Here is a 13,983-nt window from a genome sequence, read left to right on the forward strand (position 1 = left end):
AAAATTTGATGCGTAAGCAGCACTTAGTTGGACAGCTCTCCTTTTACTGTTTTTTTTAGGCTCTTCTCAAAAAAGCCAATATGCAACAAGAAGAGAAATTAGTCCTTCAGTTATATGTTTAGAAAATAAAACTGTGTCGACTGGAAGTTCTAACCTGAATTATGACAACTGTACTTTTTTTTCTTTATCATTGGCTGGACCCTGGAAAACCAGCAAATAGGTTTATTTATTTATTTATTTATTTATTTTGGTCACTGCTCTAGGGGACACTCAGAGCCTTTTGCTGAGCTGATACTATGAAAATATTCCCTTTATTGATTCAATGGGCAATTTTTCACAATCAGAAATAAATAACTGGATTCTAATGCAAATGTTCCCCAAATCTGATTTTCCAGATTCTAGCGGTAAGGTTACTCTCCACACAAGGCTCCAGGCACCGCAAAGTTCACAATACAGACGGGTAGATTTCTTTGAGATTTTGAGTTATCATTCCCAGGGTTTTGCCTTATCTATGTGCTTCATAGCAGTTCTTTGCTGAGTTGTCAATAATGACAAGTATTAGTATTTATGAAGTTGCAATCAGCTTCCATGTTAGAGATGAATATTCCCCAAAACTTGTGTGAAGCAGGAGGTTTTCCCATAGTAACAACGAATATGGTGAACTCTCAAGGGAACCATATGTAGAACTGAATGTAAAAAGGATAAAATTATGTTATCTCATTCTTCCTTACAAATATACTATAAGGGCTTGGATTTGCAAGCATTTTGTGCCTAACCCTACTCATGTAAATAGTTCAATTTCTAGTCAGCCTCTTTATCTGAATTAAGCCACACAAGCACTGAACTCTTTACATATTCAGGTGTTTCTGAACATGGTACACTGCATACGTTATTTCTGGGACACACGTTTAGTTACCAACTAGTCAAGTACTCTTGGATACTGAGACACAGTTGAAAATTTGGGACATGAACAAAGCAGAACAGGTGAAAGCTTGAAATGCTTTTGACATTGACCTTATTAATACACTTTTCCACATCTTCAGTGCCACGACTTAGCCTTATTAAGTTCAGTTTAATTAGACAGGTATGAAAAATCAGACAATATGTTAACCCCTTGTGGAAGAGAGATGTACTTGTGAAATCTCCTGTGTGAAAGGAGAGTAGGAAATACTGATGTAGAATATTCAAAGAAATTTGCACACAAATAGGATTCACGATGTGAACTGGTGTTATTTCACATATAAAATATGGAAATTTATTTTAACCTACTTATTTCTACCCTTCTGTTCTTACATTCATCTTTTTTTGTTTTTCCTTTCTAAAATTCAACATATCTTTTTATAGTATATACTGGCAAATCATTACTTACATTCCTTTGAATTTTTCCTCTATTTTCACCTCAAAAGAGTCCATAAAAGACTATTTAAAAGAAAATCATTTATATACTGTTCATCTTTGGTGACTTCAGCAGAGGTACTCAAACTTTTTATAAGCATGGACTACACTGAACTAAGAAAGATTTTTTCTTTCTTTCTTTTTTTTTTTTTTTTTCTGCCTGTGAAGGGAGGAAGAGAGAGGCTGTCATCCATTTTCCAGATAACAAGCCAAGGAAGTTTGGGAAGTTAACAATTTTAAGTGCCAGTGGAGAAGATCAACCCTATTACCATTATTGAGAGCCAGATAATTTATGTACGCTTGAAAAATCTCAGGCATTATGATATACGTTATATTTACAATTCTTTATATACACATCCACATGTTTTTTATATCCACTATGTACTCAGTATGTCCTAGTCCATAATCTGAGGATCTATATACAACCATAGCATTCACAGATGAGATGGTAGAAGAGATCTGTGGACTCTAAATACATGAAACTGTTTTTGTGCCATTTCTTTTGTTTTTGTTAGAACTCCTTGGCACGATATAGAAAGTTTTCTTTCACCTTATTCTAACCTTCTTAGATTTTTTTTCCCCTTTTCAGTACTGATTCATTTGTCTCTCTGAGAGATTTCAAGATCACTGTAGTACTTGGTGTTAGCCCAACTTAACAGATCTCTTCCTTATTCTTTAAAAAAAATAGTACTACTAATAAAGAAAAAAAAATATTTTTGCAATTTGCTCGGGAAAGATCAATTACAGTTAGGGAGCAAGGGCATTCCGAAAGAAACCTGTTTAACACAATACAATACTCTTCAACCATGCACAAATGCCATGATAAATGATGTATTTCAATTTCTAATACTTTTCTTAGAAGATGCAATAGACCAAATTCTTTTCATTAATATTATTTTGTTACTATAAAAGGTGAATCTGCATTGAAAAAGAACTTAATGGAGCTCAGAATTAGGTTCAGCGTATGTATAAAAATGGAAAACGAATAGCGAGTCTTAAATTACAAAAATTAAGTGGTACAGTTTGAATCCTGTGTCAGAATAAACCATCTTCTGACACAGAATGCTTTGTCCAGAGCAATTAAGTTACTTGAATTACTTGCTGAGTGTACTATTTCCAACTGTAAGATAGCCTGATGCTGATGTATTAAAGCATAGCACGCACCTAAGCTTTCATTGGACAGACATTATGCTGTTTACACACTTAATGTCAACATCAGCATTACACATGGTGTCCTCTCTTTTTCAGAGGTTCAGCATGATGACTAGATACAATCAGTGCACAAGATTAAGAACAGATGCCTGGATCTGGTATTAGATATGGAGGTTGGCAGCCACTGCAGCAGGTGGGTTGGAGCTTTATGAACCTTAAGGTCCCTTCCAACCCCAGCCATTCCATGCCCCTATGCTTCCTTCTCTGCTTCTATAAGCTGAGTTAGTCATTTTGTCTCAAGTGCTGGTTTGGCACATTTCTTCTCACCCAAAAGTTAATGATTACATCTGTCAGATGACATTTACCACTATGTGAATACTACAAGGGCCCTGTTCTCTTCACTAATTAAATGGAACCTAAGATGACTAGCTCAAATGCACACCTCCAAAGTTAGGTGAGAAAAAATTTCCCCCTAATAGGTCTTGGGGTTCTGAGTTTCCATCAGGTGGGCATGGCTTGAGTTTCCATGTTAGACTGATGACTGACCCACTTGGCTGCAATGAATATCTAAGCTGCTTGTCAGTCAACTTAGGAAGCACAGTGGTTGACACATGATGGACAACTGGGTAGTGCACTTATTGACCAAGAGATGCTAACCCAGTTTTCCTGCCCAGCAGACAAAGGCCCTCATTAAAGCTATCTTCTGAAGACTTAACTTGTACCCAGGTAGTGATAACAGAACAGATGGATTTGTTCTAGATGCATGACTACCACACCTGTTAGAAAAGCCTGCGCATGGATATCACTTGTAAATAACAAGCTTGGAACTATTTCCTTATGTCCACATTTTAATCAATTTTTAGGGGGCTTGTATATCATGCAGTCTTTACTTCATGAATTTTCAATGAGTACTTTTAGTCATGAAACACCGTGCAATGTCGGCCAGATTTTCAAAAGCAGATTTCTAGATTTACTTGAATTTGTTAAATTTAATCAGTAACTGCACACTACGATATACAGGTTAATTAAATGGTATAATTTTCACCCGAAGAAAGTATTCCCTGCAATAAAGAAAGTTGCTTGAATTTCACATTTACACTTGTGGCTTGCACAGAATTGAGCTCACATTTGAAAAAACAATTTGAAAAAAGTTTTTTTTGTTCTTGTTTTTGAATGAACAAAAATATAAACAGCCGTAATGGTAGCACTTTCCTTTGTGCTGAATAAAATGGAAGAGTAGGGTTAGAAACATAACAAGAGCAAATCAAACATTTCCAAAATGGACTAAATGTAAATTTGATCAGAACAACTATTATAAATGTGTCATATTGCACCACCAAAACAAAAAGCACAAACCATATAAACCCCCCAAAAATCCTGCATTTATAATGTTTTTAATAAAAGGTCTCATTGAAATCCCTTCTTCTTTTCTTTCTGGTTACCCAAATTCTTATTCATATAAAAAATAGATCTGATTAATAAATGTTTTTATATTGTTATTATATATTATTTGAAAATATATTTTCAGTAGCATGATAAATTTGGAAATTAACTTCCATGAAGTATAACCAGGTTGTGTTCATGTAACGTACAGCTTTGTGTACGCACTACCAAGAATGAATAAATTTTCAAACAAGAATTTAAAAGTGCATTTATGGTCTGGTCTAGTTATGAGCAATTTTGAAACTCTATTAACAAATAACAGACTCATATCTCTTCAGTAATAAATTCAAACGTGACAGCCTCCTTTCACAGATGTCACATTAATGGCCATAAAAGCAATGACTGGCATACTAGGAAATGAAATGAAGGATGTTGAAGGAGGGAAGATTTAGGTTGGATGTTAGGGGGAAATTCTTTACAAGGAGAGTGGTTAGGCCCTGGAACGTGTTGCCCAGGGAGGTTGTGGATGCCCCGTCCTTGGATGTGTTCAAGGCCAGGTTGGACGGGGTCCTGGGCAACCTGATCTGAATGTGTATGTTTGGTGGCCCTGCCAGGCAGGGGGTTGGAACTACATGATCCTTGGGGTCCCTTCCAACCCGGGTGATTCTGTGATTCTGTGAAATAATAAAGAAAAAACAAATCTTAAATTACTCTGTGATGTTGGTTTTTTAAAAGGCTTAAGGTAGGCATGATTTTATTTCTCTAAGGGCACCCTTGAAAAAAAAAAACAAAAAAACAAAAAAACACCTAAAAACTCAGATTTGGAATTGGGGCAGAATTTATCAGTCTGAGGTCAGTGGGACTACCCATGCTGATAAAATTTGTAGCTAAAATAAGACTAGCACTGCCCCTCTTTAAACATGCTTATCAACTTGACATCATAGAACACTGGTGAATACTTACTTTTAGAAAACTTTTTCTTCAGTTAAATCTGTTGTTTTGTTGTTTTTGTTTTTTTAACAGAAGAAAGAAAAATTTCTGCAGTTCACTATTTGTATCCATTTAAATTAATGAAATTATTCTAACATAAGGTAACAACAGTGAATCAGGCCTAGCATGTCTTAACTTTGTGAACCAGCTGGAAGCCTAATCTTTTTTGAGTTGCTTTCTGCTTTTCCTTCTTTGCCACCAGCATACAACAGTAGCCTTTCTGAGAGTCAGGAAATACAATTTGACTTACAAGCTGTAAATTAAGCACTAAATATCATTATGATTACATAATGTAGTTAATTCATTTTGATATACAAATATATTATAGTAATTACCCAAATGCGCCATTTAACTGAAGATTTGTAATCTTTAAGTATATTGAAATGTCATGTAACTTGGGAATGTCCTCCAAACTATGTATAAATTAACAAAAACCCAGTTTACATGTGACATGCATGTAGATCTGCGCGTGACTTCTCCAGTTCGCAGACATGCGCTCGTGTCCCAGTTTCTAGCAGCACATATCTCATGCAAAAGTTTGGAAATGTAGCCCAGCACATCTGTGTAAGTTGCATGAATAAAACATGAAAGCTGTAAATCTTACAGAGGTATAAATATTATGTTAGGCCTTTGCAGCCATTTTTCTTGCATGTAAATATGGCTATTGAAGAGTTCTAAAAGTAATTATCTTTGATATTGTTTCGGAACTTGTACTAAATGAAGACCTGGCCCCCACAGAAACCAGAACTCCATTTCAGCAGTCTGCTTTTCACTTCTAAAAGCAGTTAGAAGTAGACTCAAGGCAACATATTAATACACTGCTGTCCTATGTCTCCTTTTCTGCCTACGTATAATAAAACTGAACACCACAGAGCGTAACTTCCAGCATTAGTTTGTGGCTTTACCACTATCTTCAATTGGATGATGCTACGGCCGATCTGCTCCAGCACCCTACTGATGATTGACCCTCTAAATCTACTACCACTGGTGGAAATGACAGTTCAACTTGTGGAGGCCTACATTTTTGGAACAGAAAACTTTCTGAAGTCTATGTGACCACAGTATAGCGGACAACCATGTTTTACATGCAGTTATGGAAACATTACATCCAGTCTTCCGGTGACAATTTACCATGGAATAGAGGCAAATGCTGACTATTAAAAATAAAATAAAATAAAAAATCTAGGGCTGAATAAATATTTTGACCTTACCTAAAATTTAAAGCATAAAAAGTGTCGAGTGCTAACATAATTCAGAATCAAGGACCTGAAGACTTCAGCCAGATTTCTCACTATCCTCCCAGTTCCAACACAATGAAAATTCACTACATAAAATCATCAGTCATTTTTGCAAACAATGTTCACATTTTGAGGCACCGGCTTACCAGCATTTAAACTATTATAAAGTAATATAACCATAGGACCCATACATTTTGATTTAATTAGAAGATAAAATAAATATTTATGTGAAACTTCTTGATTGCACATTTGGTATTGGAAGTTACATGGTCACAGAACATGAAAGAAGTCAAATACGTTTTGATCTACCAGCAAACTCTAAATACATCGATAAAGAAGCCACACCAGGCCAAACGGATTACTACTTTCCAGTAAGTTTGTGAAAGTTTCCCAAGTACTGTTATACAAAGTTACACATCCATGCTGAGTTGCTGAGTTATTATTCATCAATGTGTAGCAAGTCTTGCAGTAGGTCAGGATTTTATTGGCAGATAACTGACAGAGGAACTATGCAGTGTGATTAAAAATTCCAGTTTGGAAGCATTAACGTAGAAGTACTTTTGGAGTCTAACCAGGAGACTGCAGTTCTTGAAGTTGAGAAAAGCAGAAGGGAAGAATGAGAATATTTTTCGTTTTAGAAATGCTGAGGCACAAAACACAGTTGATTATAGTACTTTCATACATGAAATCCTTTCTCCTGTATGTGCATCATGTGTAATCGCAAAGTCTGTAAACTGCTGACTATTCGTCTCTGGTGTCCAATGAGTACAACTCCAATTCTTCTAATGTCACTGCAAGATAAAAAGTTTCATCATGGATACAAGTATAGTAAGAACTCTAGCACACAAAAGCATATAAAGATACGATGAATTGCTCTGCTTAAGGACAGTTTACTTCCACAAGTGGAACATATGTGAGTGCTGCAGACACTGAGTTTTCTGCATCTGTCAATTCCAAATTTTGAACAAGTGCCATTTGAGAAAAAAATACCATGTAGTCAAAGCACTGCCATTTGTTCTGAAAGTAACAATCTAAATCAGGCTAATAATTTGTAGAGCTTGAGAAAGCACCTTCAAAGTGTGCTCTGATAGCCGTTTGTTAGTAATATGTTAGCAGCAAATGTTCCACTCATTATTACACAGGACCAAGGCTGGTATACTCACTCTTACAGTCCTGAGGTTGAATGAACTGAAGGTATGCTTCTGATGATCTGGGGAATGGTGGTGTTTGGCAGTTCTCTGAACATCACTAACTACAATACACTGAGGAAGATCACAGAGGTGGCAAGGGCAGGAAGCTTCAATATCATCCTGTCAATTGCACAAACCCCACAATAGGACATGGCATTGACATTGCACTGTTTAGATAGCCTTAAAAATTGTTTTATGATATAGGTGATAAAGGAGCCCATGGTTGGAGGCATGACCCTTCTGAGCTTCAAATTTGCAGGTTAAGATACTCCATATCCAGCAGATGAAGAGCCACTAGATAGCAGCAACTGCTGTATGTTTAGGCTTAACATTCTCATGGGGAATAATACACAACACTTAAGACCAGCAGGGACTGTGTAAAAAATACTGAACATCTTAGAAACTAAAAAGAAGCAGCTAGGAGAATAAACTTTTACAGGTGGGGCAGTGATAGAAATGCAGGAACAGTGCATAGTGCTTATCAAGTACAGACTGATACAACTCAGAAAGAAGCCAAGAGCCCAAGAGTCAGAAAGGTTACGTGAAGAGAAAAGAAGTTTTCAAAAAGCTGAAGTTATCTGAAAAAAAAAGAAAAAAGAAAAAAAAAAAGAAAGTAGAAAGGATGATAACCTTAGGCAGAGTGCCTGTAAGAGTGCTGTAAGGCAGACAAAACTGCTTGAGGAAAAATCAGCCAAAGTCCCTTAATAATAGAGCTTGTAATAAACTCTTTTTTTTTTTTTTTTTTTTTTTTTTTTTGTAAGCTCACAGGATACAAGAAGCCAGCCAGCGTGTCTGTAGAGTCTAATTTTGAATGCTGTATAAAAGAGCATCAAGAGACTGACCGCTGTCAGGAATGCAAAACCAATTATTTGAGTTGACATTCACTGCAGATGATATTGAGTAACTCACAAGCCAGAGCTGTTATGGGGAATTGTCAGAGGAGCCATCTGAAGTTGAAGTGACTGCAAGAGAAGTTACAGGACAAACTGAAAAAAAAACAACCAGCAATCCAGAACAGAAAAGTATTTAGTCAAGGCTTTTAAAAAAGATGAAAGATGAAATAGTGACAGCAATTTCAGTGAGAAAGAGATTATCAGCTCTGTTACACTTAAAATTTTCTTCATGCCTAAGACATGGAGAGTGGTGTCAAAATTATTTTGGAGACAAAGCAGAGTTTCCTGGAGAGGTCTGGGAAATGCAGACCTGTGAGTCTAAAATCATTACAAGGCACAGTAGAAAATACAATAAAGGATAGAATTATTGAATGCCTGGATAAATGATCTACTTTGGAAGTGGCACTATGGTTTTTGCAGAGAGAAGTCTTGTTTTATAAAGTTGTTTCCTATGGAGGAATCACCACGCACATGGTGAAGTCACCACATGCATGGATGAAGATGACCCATCTGATACACCCCTGGATTTCCAAAAGACTTTAGAGAAGTTTCTCATCAAAGGTATATAAGGAAAATGAGCTGTGTCATAAGAAGCACTTTTCATGAATAAATAACCAGGTAGAAGACAGATTAGGAGTAGGTTGTCAAATTTTACAATGGAGTCATCAGCGAGAATCTGCAGGGCCAATGCTAGGATAATGATGAACATTACTGTTCAACAAGTCAGTAAATGGCCTGGAAAAACAGATGAGCAAAGAGGTGAAAGTGTCAGATAGTGAGATTGAATTATTCAGGGTATCAAGGGAAAGGTAAGGAGTTTTATAAGTTCTATAAGACTATGCCATAAAAAAGTACATGAAATTAAGCATAGGTGAATGTAAAGTGATATGTATGAGAGAAAACCAGTTCTAACTTCATGTGTAAAATTCCTGAATATAAACTGGCCGTTACTACTGATAATACAGATAGCCTTAGCATCAGAAATGAGAATGAGTTGATATCAGTAGAAGCCAGTATTTACACATTACCAGCACTGGGGCTATCATCCAGAGGAGTGCCTTAGGAAATCTTAGATCTTGTATGTGACTTCTGAGTCTCATTATAAGTATTTCGAAGGTGTTTCAGTTTCTTCTCATAACTCAGAAACCTCAATGTTCTTGTCAATAACTGCAGCCATTTACAGTTTTACTCCCACAATATTACTTTGATATTTATAGCTGATACATTCAAAAGAATCCCATTATCCATGCCAAGTGATATTCCTCTGTTTAAGGTAGATAATTCCATACTAGTTGGATTTTTTTTTCCACTAGTGGTCAGGCTTCCCACATCTGCTGGACCCTGAACCTCTAGGTGAGGATGTGGGAACTGGAATCTGTTCCACTGTAACAGTGGAACAAGTCTGAGACTTCCTCACACAATTCAAAGTCCGTATCGTCAGATGATAGCCATCCTAGGGTTCTGAGAGAGATGGTTGGTGTGGTAGCCAAGCCACTCTCCATCATATTTGAAAAATTGTGGCTGTCCAGCGAAGTCCCCAGTGACTGGAAAAAGGGAAACATTATTCCTATTTTTAAGATAGAAAGGAAGACCAGGGGAACCATAGGCCAGCGAGCCTCACCTCTGTGCCTGGGAAGATTATAGAGCAGATCCTTCTAGAAGCTTTGTTAAGGCACATATGAGACAAAGAGGTGATTCAAGATAGCTAGCATGGCTTCACCAAGGGGAGATCTTGCTTGCCCAATCTGGTGGCCTTCTATGATGGTATGATGGAGTGACAGCATCGATGGATTGGGGAAGGGCAACAGATGTCATCATCCTGGACTTCTGCAAAGCCTTTGATGTGGTCCCTCACTACATCCTGCTCTCTAAATTGGAGAGGTACAGACTTGAGGGCTGGGCTGTTTGGTGGATTAAGAGCTGGTTGTCCGGTCAACAGCCAAAGGGTTGTGATTAATGGTTCTGCATCAGGGTGGAGGCTAGTCATGAGCAGTGTCCCTCAGGAGTCGGTCCTGGAACCGGTGCTCTTCAACATCCTCATCAGTGAGGCAGACAACAGCATCGAGTGCTCCCTCAGCAAGTTTGTAGATAACGCCAAGCTGAGCAGTGCAGTTGATACACTAGAAGGAAGGGAAGCCATCCAGAAGGACCTGAACAGGCTGGAGAAGTGGGACCATGTGAATCTAATAAGGTTCAACAAGGCCAAGTGCAGGGTGCTGCACTTGGGCTGAAGCAATCCCAGGTACTTATACAAACTAGGAAAAGAAGCCCTTGTGAGCAGCCCTGCGGAGAAAGACTTGGGGGTCCTGGTAAACAAGAAGCTGAACATGAGCCAGAAGCATGCACAGAAGGCCGACTGTGTTCTGGGCTGCATTAAAAGACAAGTGTCCAACAGGGAGAGGGACATGATTGTCCCCCTGTACTCAGCTCTTGTGAAGCCCATCTGGAGTGCTGCGTCCAGGCCTGGGGCCCCCAGCACAAGAAAGACATGGAACACTTAGAGTGGGAGAACGTGGGCATAGAGTGCTGAGCACAACACTGCTGCACAGCTGCAGAGACAGAACTACAGACTGAAGTCGGAATGGACCTCTGCAGGTCACCTGGTCCGAGAACAACAGCAGGGAGAACTCAACTCATGTTAATCTCAGTTTTACAGTACACAACAGCACCAGCTGAAGTTAGGAGTTCAATTAGTCACAGCCAACACAGGTGCATGAGGGAAAAGTTCTGTTTAGCAAATTCAATTTCCTTTTACAACAGTCCCCATTTAGATGGGGAACAAGGCAGTAGACGTAATTTTTTATATTTCAACAAACCTTTCAATGCTGTTTTTTATCCTTCCGGACCAAACGGGCAGCACACAGCTTGACAAAAGCATCCAGAGGAGGGCTACAAAGATGAGGCACGGTCTGGAGGGCAAGGCATACGAGGAGCAGCTAAGGTCCCCTGGCTGGTCCAGCACAGAGCAGAGGAGCTGAGAGAAGGCCTCATGGTAGCATGCAGCCCCCCCCACGAGGGGAGCAGAGGGGCAGCACTGAGCTCTGCTCTCTGTGACAGCAACAGCATCCTAGAGAACAGCATGGAGCTGCATCAGGAAACTGTTGGGTGAGGATTAGGAAAAAGTTCCTCCCCAGAGAGTGGCTGGGTCCTGGAACAGGCTGTCCACAGCAGAGGAACGGCTATGAACTGCTGGAGTTCAAGGAGCATTTGGATAACACTTTCAGACACAGAGTTTGGATTTTGGGTGGTTCTGTGTTGGGCCAGGAATTGGACTCGCTGGTCTTTTCCAACTCATGATATTCTGTGATTCTATGATCGAGTAGATGATTAGGAATGAATGGGAAGAGAATCAAGAGCAAAATAGGTAGTATCATTATGCTACCATACTAATCCAGAGTTTCTCCAAATCCTTATGTTCTATAGTGTTTTCATTGCAAAATTGAGTGAAACTGAGGCTGGCTGAAGAAAGGCAGCAAGGTATGAAACTGTTTCCACATGAAGAATCACTCGGACTTGACAATATTCATTGCAAAATAAGAAGAGATTCTGCTGCTGATTTCAGTGGTCTGAACAAAAACCCATTTTCCAACATTTAAGGATGCTCACTGCCTGAGCTTTTCAGTGTGCGGTATGGTTACAATTGAAACTATCATTTCTAGGTTTCTTAATCACTACTTTCTCCTATATTGTTTTGGTAAAAACTGTATTTATCTTCTATTAGCTTAGGTAGGAAAAGAACACCTCACAGTAAGTCACTGCAGTACACAAACAAATAGATTAGTCACTACAGAAATAATAGATTGCATACTTACTCAATACTCATTCTTGAAACCATATCCAGAGTTGTGAAACCTGCTGCCATGAAGTTGCTTTTGTATTGACCCATTTTTATGGAGTCCAGCCAGTCACTAACTGAAACAAACAAAGGAAATTCTGGGACTTCACCAGGTGAATCTGGCATTCTGAAGAAATAAGAAGCAAAGGTCACCTGAGCAGTATAAAATTATGCTTGATTTGTTCTGGGAGACATTATTTTTAATAAAAGGCAGAAGGAATGAACAGGGACCCTGAGATGTAAAGGTCAGGTCTTAACTGAGGTTCTCTTTAACCCACTGTCTAAAGCTTATAAATTATATTAATCTATAAATTTGCACTTCTTAAACAATACACTTTTCAAAAGCACTGCAACTCTAAAGCAAACAGGAACAGACCACTCCCAGTGTTCCTACTCTGATCACACAGAGTTCATTTGAAGATCTTATATGTTTCAGGGTGATAACTGCTTGTAAATACAGCAGTCAAATTAGAGAGCAAACAAAATTTAATCTGAGATACCATTTAAAAATAATAACATACTGCAAGATAATTTTTCTGTGAAGTAATAATCAATAGCTCCTTCTTGCTATGCTGTCATACAACAGGAACACTGATTATAGCAGCTAGAAATCTAAACCTAAAAAAGCAAGAATATTTTGTATCTTTTCTTTTTACACAAAATTATACAGAATAGCAAATAAAATGAAGAAGCTAGTTTAGTTTCATTTTTGTTTCATTTCTTTTCTCTAATATTGTACAACTGAAATGGAAATACAAACAAAACAAAACAATGAGGGGACATATTTTTCCACTGTTCCTTTGTCTACCATGCTGATGAGTTCTCAAAGCTTGCACAGACTTTATATTTTGTGTAGAGAAACTGCAAGGAATAGAATGCAGAACCAACACACAGCTGTGTATAAAAGCTTTATGACAGCCTTTAGAAAGCAGATAGAAATTACTTAAAATAATTTCTTTTTCAGCAAAAGCCAGCTAACATTGTCAGATGGAATATAGCTTGCTTATAACACACCTTGGTGCATTAATATGCTGAGTTTCAAGCATATATATTTGAATACATTAAACACATGGATTTTCATTTATATAATCAGAATTACAGAGAGACAGGAGAACTCTATTAGGTACAAGGCTAGTTCACACACTTATAGTGATTTCTTCCCATTTGAATTACTCTATTCCTATAGAATATCTATTAAACTCATAAGTTAAAGTAATGCAATTCAGATTAACTGCATCAAGCACTTTGAAACAAATGCAAAATTTTTCCCAAGGTGAGCACAAGAAGAACTGAACTGCAAGAGAACATTGAAGAGTCTCTGAATCCTGGAAATCTTGAATAATATTTTAAAACAAAAATGAATGAAAAATGCATCATGCTGATACAGAATAAACTGACCCAAGTGCAGTGGTAAGCCATATGCATATACTTACATGCACACATAAAACATACACATAAAACAAGAGGCTACTAAATCTAGCATGTGGACATCAAGCCCTACAAGGCACAGTAGTTTGTGGTAGATAAAACAGACGTAGCCTACTTTTGGCTTTCCTCATAAACACACCCTTCAACTTTTCCCACAGCAAGATTCTAGTCTGAATGTTTTCCCTGTTGCTTATCCCTTTTCCAATAGCTTCCTATAACAATCTCCTCTTGAGGTTCTTAGCAAGACCCAGATGGGCGACAAGAATCCTTTACAAGCCAGGAGATCTCTAAGAAAGTGTCTTCATATTAAGGTGAACTTCAGCTAATGAAGAGAGTGAGGACAGCTGTGACTTCACTGATTTCAGCTGCTACGCATACACAGCTTAGGTCCTTCAGCACATGGAAACTGACAACGTGTTTGACTACAGTTTCATGTCTCCTGTGGCTGTGTATGTTTTTGTAATATCATATTACATATT

At 38.0% G+C, this 13,983-nt stretch overlaps 1 protein-coding gene across 3 annotated transcripts in view; it reads right to left on the reverse strand.

The window, feature by feature from the left end:
• Window positions 1-4,744: 4,744 nt before the first annotated feature.
• The window catches only part of EPHA6 (EPH receptor A6), a 495,246-nt gene continuing 486,007 nt past the window's right edge, over window positions 4,745-13,983 (reverse strand). For all 3 annotated transcript variants that reach the window (XM_042867712.1, XM_042867711.1, XM_042867715.1), the window contains 2 exons: window positions 12,054-12,203; window positions 4,745-6,949 (listed from right to left, as the gene is read on the reverse strand). In XM_042867712.1, the coding sequence (XP_042723646.1) occupies window positions 6,835-6,949; window positions 12,054-12,203 (265 nt within the window). In that variant the 3' untranslated portion in view covers window positions 4,745-6,834. The remainder of the gene's footprint in view (window positions 6,950-12,053; window positions 12,204-13,983) is intronic.

The sequence above is a fragment of the Lagopus leucura genome, unplaced genomic scaffold (assembly GCF_019238085.1).
Source record: "Lagopus leucura isolate 7727_CA_CO unplaced genomic scaffold, USGS_WTPT01 Super-Scaffold_100001, whole genome shotgun sequence".
Taxonomy (NCBI): domain Eukaryota; kingdom Metazoa; phylum Chordata; class Aves; order Galliformes; family Phasianidae; genus Lagopus; species Lagopus leucura.